The following is a 6,000-nucleotide window of genomic DNA, read 5'->3' as shown; positions in this document are numbered from 1 at the left end:
CCGATCGATTTTTTTTATTTTTTTTTAATTTTATTTTTTACCATCTATATACCTATTCTTCTATACCTCATTCTTACATTTCATCCAATACTTCTCACTCTATACTTCTTTTTCTCTCTTTACAAAAGAATTCCGACAACACCTCGCAAAATTCTAGCTATGGATCAGACATGTGGATTAAGATGGGCATCTGAAAAACAATCACGAAGATCAAGAAAAAATTGGGTCTGGACTCCGATGACGATGACGCTTGAGTCATTATCTTGTACTAGGTTTTTATTTGTGTTTTTAGTTGTGGTCTGTACTTTTTTAAATGGAGGTTTTTTTAATTAAGTACGCTTTTCATAATTTATTTGTCTTGAATGTATTCGTAATTGTCGCATTTTATTTGATACCAACAATTAAAAATGAAATATACAAATATTGATGATGTGGAAATGAAATGGAAAGTGAGATATGCTCTTAACAATAAGTGGGGTAAAATACTGACGTGAGAATAATTAAAAAAAAAAAAAGGTCCCTTTGGGGTCCTTCCATTGCTAATCTCTTAAAACCGTGTTTCCCTAAATCGGATTAAAAAGTGCGTAGGCCAAACTCGGCTTTAAAGCCGCAATTGTGAAACTTGAGATTAAAGTCTGTGTTCCTTTTTACCATTTATACAAATAAAAAGTGTGGAGGATCTTTCTTCTAGTATTTTTTTACCTAAAACTAGAAAAAATGTTGTACTTTTTATTTATTTTTTCAATGGATAAACAAATTTAAATTTAAAAGTCACACACCACAAAGGCTCGAACTTAAATTAATTTCTCTATCACTTGGTCAAAGCACACCCTAAAAAAAACCTTTTAATTTTTGTTATTCTATTGTGTATACTCTATAACACTCCCCAAGCGTAATATTTAAGCTACCTGCGGGTAAAAGCCCAGTTATCGGATTCAGATTTTATAAATATCGAGGATAGTAAAGTCGCGTCGGCGACTCTGGCTCGATAGATATCACATTACATTCAAAACATGAAATACTAAATAATTCAACCACAGTAGTAGATATACTGAGCGAACGTATTTAAATATCTTTGTTTCCAATTTCATTTTCGCGAATAGCAGAAATAATTAAGCTTTAACGTCTGCAATAATGGCGGCGTCTCAGCCCACCAGATCAAGAGACCTCGATAAGCTACTCCTCCGCCCAGGCCACCTCGTTGGCCCCAACTTCGAGCCTGGCCAAGAAGTAAAACCCCTCTCTCTCTCTCTGCTATATATGTATTTGCCGCATTGCTGTATTTGTTTGATTGTTCAGACTTATTCATGTTAATGGAGGAAAATTTAGCCTAGCCACTACCTGATTTCTGTTTTGTTTTGTCTGAGTAGTTTATTCAATCCGGTTATTTTTCAATCGTTCAAGTCTTGCTGATGATCAGTTATCCAACTGTTGCAGCTGAGGGAGGACATTAAAGAGTATGTCAAGGTGTTGGTGGTCGGGGCAGGTGGGCTGGGATGCGAATTGCTCAAGGACTTGGCTTTAACTGGCTTTCGGAACCTTGATGTAATCGATATGGATCGGATTGAGGTCACCAACCTTAATCGTCAGTTCCTCTTTAGGTGTGTTCGTGCTTCTTGTTACTGAGATTCTTTTCTGCTTATATTGTTGTTACACATGTTGCCATAATTGATCAGTGAAATCTTCTGAATTGTTATCTCCCTTGATGATGCAATTCTTCAGTTTCTTTTTAATTGTTAGAATTATATACTGTATTTGATAGAACTCTATGGCTTATTTATGTGCTACCTAGGTCAATTAGAATTAGGACTCTTATGTATGTATAGGCGATTTGATCCATAGATGAATATAGTGAGAAGTTTTGACAACATATTTTCTACCTATGAATGAGCAGTAACTTAGGGTTCCATCTACTGATTAAATGCTGAGTAGTGCCTAGTGAGGGACATGTCTATTTTTCCGTATTCTGTTTCTTTATCGATATAAGTGAGGTGTTGAATCCGAACTCCTCATCATGAATTTTGTAGGTGACACTAAGATTTTAAAACTGCATCGATGGAATGATGCTTTCTTTTCTATAACAATACTTAATATAACCTTCTCTTTGATCCATAGATGCTAGTTTTTATTTGGGATTCTTTATTAGCCTTACAAATCTTGTTTACTATGATTGGGAAGTCAAAATGAGGGTTTTTTACTCTGATTTGGAGATTTTTGTTTGTTCTGCAAGTGAGCTAATCTTAGCTAGCTTGAGGTTGTTAGATTTGGTTATTTGACAATGAGTGTCTGAAAAAGTATTTTTCCTGTTTAGTTCGTTTTGCAGCTGAGAATGAATAAGCTCTTGCAGATAAAATTAGAGCCAACTTTTAGTGCATTATTATGCTTACCTAATAATGTATGCACTAGCTGAATTCCTTGTGGAACAGTTCTACAAGCTAAAGAGGTGGTTGATCTTTTGCTCTTCCTAGTCTCTAGACTCTAGCTGATTTAGTTGCTCGATATAATAGTCATAAAGATCTCAGACATAGCAATGTTCATCTGGATTTTGAGCTCCAGATCGAGTATCAACTGCCAGTTGACCTGATCTAAGGAGTTATTTTATATTTCGTGCCAATTTTCCATCAGTCTCCATTCACAGTGTTTTTCTATCATTTACTCCATGCTGAAAAGTGGCTATGTATGTATCTTGTGTGTAGACTTGAAGATGTAGGCAAGCCAAAGGCTGAAGTAGCTGCAAGACGAGTTATGGAAAGAGTTAATGGTGTAAATATTACACCTCATTTCTGCCGCATCGAAGAGAAACCATTGGACTTTTATAGTGATTTCAGCATTATTGTTCTTGGGCTCGATTCTATTGAGGCAAGGAGCTACATAAATGAAGTTGCTTGTGGCTTTCTAGGTAAGTTTGCTAGACAATATAGAGGACCTGGAGAAAGTTGACATGAAAGTTTTTTCTTCATTGCTTTAGTTGGATGAGGCTATTTTATTCATTTTACATTATATCTATGCCTACTTTTGTATATCTACCTTATGTAGTTTCACTGCTGGACCATCCTTTGCAAATTGTATTTCATAGTCGGTTGTTAAGTTCTGTTATTTCGTTGAATCTTATTCAGAAGTACTAGTAATCACGCATATGAACAGATATGATGAACATAGTTTCCTTTCCTACATTTTAGTTCCCATTCAAATTCAACATAAACCAACCTTTTAACCTGAAATGCAGATTTACATTTGAAAATTTTAACTTTATGTAGTCTTTGGTGTGAACATGATCCATAGTCTTTTATTGTCTATTTGCAATTCTGATGTACTTAAGTTTGTGTTCTTTCTGTTTAACAAGAGTATGATTCTGATGATAATCCTCGAGAAGAAACCGTCAAACCTATGGTGGATGGTGGAACTGAAGGATTCAAGGGCCATGCCAGGATTATAATTCCAGGAACAACCCCATGTTTCGAGTGTACCATTTGGCTATTCCCACCGCAAGTAAAATTCCCTCTATGTACTTTAGCAGAAACTCCAAGGAATGCTGCTCATTGTATTGAATATGCCCATTTAATTAAATGGAATGAGGTAAGCATATAACTTATTTAACTGCATTCTCCTTCTGGGTGTCTTTGCATTGCGTTTTTCAGTAGGACAATATTTTTTCAGGTCCATGGTCTCAAAAGCTTTGATCCAGATAATCCTGAAGACATGCGATGGGTTTATTCAGAGGTAATAAGTTATAAGAGTATCTTTCAGTTGAACAAATTGGAATTGTGTTTATCAATTTCAACAAGTTTTGCTTTTGAATTGGAAACTTGCTCGAATTGGATCCTTTCGGTTTTCCATATATTTACGAAGTTGTTCCGGTTGATTGGCATTAACCCTAGATCCTTGCCCCTGAGAAATGAATTAATACTTTCGGTTTGAACTCCATCATGTCTTATTTCTCCAATTTTTAATTCATAATTTCATATTTTTCTCAAAGGCTGTCCAGAGGGCTGAACTTTTTGGAATTCCTGGAGTCACATATTCTTTGACTCAGGTAAGCAAGTATCTTTCAGTTTTTACCTTTCAGCTGCTTTCACATAGCTAAGTGCCTTTTGTAGCTTAGTACTTCTTTTTGGCTAGCGATAGCTTTCAAATTATTCTCTTGTTTTTCTTAAGTGAAAGCTTGCATCATCAGTCCAGGAAGTGTAAATATGAATCTCCATTTTTGTAAATAGTTTCGGGTTAGTTGCTTCTGACCAAATCTTTTATGAGATAACACTTGGCTTCATTTACAGGGTGTGGTGAAAAACATAATTCCTGCTATAGCTTCTACGAATGCTATTATCTCAGCAGCTTGTGCTTTGGAGACCTTGAAAATTGTTTCTGGATGCAGCAAGTCACTATCTCTGATTTCTAGATTTTGTTTTAGTCCAGATGATCTCACGAATGTTTCTAATTCATTCTATGTTACACCAATACTATAACTTTTTTATTCACTACTAAAGAAGTAACTGCAATTATGTTCATAGGTATAATGGAGTCGAAGGTCTTCATATTAAAGTTACAGAGTTTGTGAAGGATCCAGATTGCCTTGTTTGTGGTCCTGGTGTTCTAATCGAGATGGAGAAGTCCATTACTTTAAAAAAGGTGCTTCACATACTAATTGCTTTCGTATCAGTAATTTTTACTGTTGTCCCATACTGATTTTTTTAATTTTTCATTGCAACAGTTCATCGATCAACTGGAAGATCATCCTCGTCTTCTCCTGACTAGAGTGAGCGTATCATACAGGGGAGAAAAGTTATACATGCAGGCACCTCCTGCATTAGAAAAGGAGACTCGATCTAACCTGGATATTCCTTTATTCGATCTAATGAATGGAGTATCCAGGGGTATTGTTAATGTTAATGGAATTGCAGGCAAGGGTGACAAGAAGCAGTCTTGCATGAGGAAGTTACGCATTGCCTTTAAGGGCGTTGATGGGATTGCGGATATTGATATGGCTGGTGGGGCATAACCTCTCATTCCACTCTCAGGCATTCCATCTCAGGAGGTATTTGAATTGTTCATCCAGCTGCATAGTAGCATAGATTTCCCTTTTTCAATCTCATAATTTCTGGCCAGCACATGGAGAATTCATGAAAAGCAGGATGTACTTGGCATCCTCTCAAATTTCTTATACTGTGAATTTACATCAATGGAAATTAAGATTTTGCTTCAATTTGTTCAAGCAATATAAGCACGTGTTTTGGCTCCATTCCTTTGTCCTTGTAGTACCTAGTTGTGTTTGTGATGGTCCTTCAAGACAACTATGAGTTTGAGGCCAAGATAAGTTATGGCTACAAAATATCCACATACCAGGCCAACTCTAGAGATGAAAGTCACTAAGTTGGTCTGATAATTAGATTAGTCTTTGTGGCTAGAATTTATTGCAACTTGAAATTTTTTTGGTAATATTTGATACATATACAAGGTTTGTCTGCATGAAAAAATGTCTTTAAAATAGCAGTAGTATATTTTGGACAGAAGCTGTGATAGAGAGGTGAAGTTTAGAGGGGTGTGGCAGTACTTCTTGTGGGCTCTGGACCACAGGGTTATCTTCATGTTATCTATGAAATGATAAGTTATTAGTCATTTATCTATACGGAGGGAAATGATATGCTACAAATGATACGAAATATTTATTCATCAATCCATACATTATATGTATGTGGGTATTATGTTTGAAGACCCCAAAAGTCCCAAGTCAGCAGGAATAGGACCACTTGGTAAACTCTTTGTTCTGCCCGCACGGGCGTAACTCAGTTGGTTCCTGGGTGGTAGATTGTCCCTAAGCAGACAGGATCGAATGCTGGCAGCCGCAGTGTGGGAGTTTCACCACTGTGGTGGCTCCTTGTGTGCTGGTTACCAGTGTAAGTTCCTCCCACCTAATGGGCCGCTGAGGTACCGTGTTTGAACCCCTCCATAGCGATGTCGGGCCGGGTTATGGGGGCGCCTGGGGTGAGCGAATCACCTTTTGTC

At 36.8% G+C, this 6,000-nt stretch overlaps 1 protein-coding gene across 2 annotated transcripts; it reads left to right on the top strand.

The window, feature by feature from the left end:
• The first annotated feature begins 975 nt into the window (after positions 1 to 975).
• On the top strand, positions 976 to 5,200 carry LOC121797418 (NEDD8-activating enzyme E1 catalytic subunit-like). Of its 2 annotated transcripts, none has more exons than XM_042196174.1 (9): positions 976 to 1,230; positions 1,438 to 1,601; positions 2,697 to 2,899; positions 3,344 to 3,576; positions 3,658 to 3,720; positions 3,977 to 4,033; positions 4,275 to 4,375; positions 4,509 to 4,626; positions 4,709 to 5,200. In XM_042196174.1, the coding sequence occupies exons 1-9, from the start codon at positions 1,135 to 1,137 to the stop codon at positions 4,994 to 4,996; spliced, it is 1,323 nt and encodes a 440-aa protein (XP_042052108.1). In that variant the 5' UTR covers positions 976 to 1,134; the 3' UTR covers positions 4,997 to 5,200. The 2 variants fall into 2 exon arrangements, with proteins under 2 accessions (XP_042052108.1, XP_042052109.1); XM_042196175.1 differs by having other exon boundaries at positions 4,485 to 4,626.
• The last annotated feature ends 800 nt before the right edge of the window (positions 5,201 to 6,000 follow it).

Source organism: Salvia splendens, chromosome 3 (assembly GCF_004379255.2).
Source record: "Salvia splendens isolate huo1 chromosome 3, SspV2, whole genome shotgun sequence".
Classification (NCBI taxonomy): domain Eukaryota; kingdom Viridiplantae; phylum Streptophyta; class Magnoliopsida; order Lamiales; family Lamiaceae; genus Salvia; species Salvia splendens.
This window is presented reverse-complemented; position numbering and strand designations above follow the sequence as displayed.

Bases quoted from the DNA above. Each gene is read 5' to 3' on its own strand.
- LOC121797418 (XM_042196175.1), top strand. From the start codon at position 1,135: ATGGCGGCGTCTCAGCCCACCAGATCAAGAGACCTCGATAAGCTACTC. The intron at 1,602-2,696 runs GTGTGTTCGTGC...TCTTGTGTGTAG, and splicing joins AATCGTCAGTTCCTCTTTAG to ACTTGAAGATGTAGGCAAGC. The intron at 4,627-4,708 runs GTGCTTCACATA...TCATTGCAACAG, and splicing joins AGTCCATTACTTTAAAAAAG to TTCATCGATCAACTGGAAGA.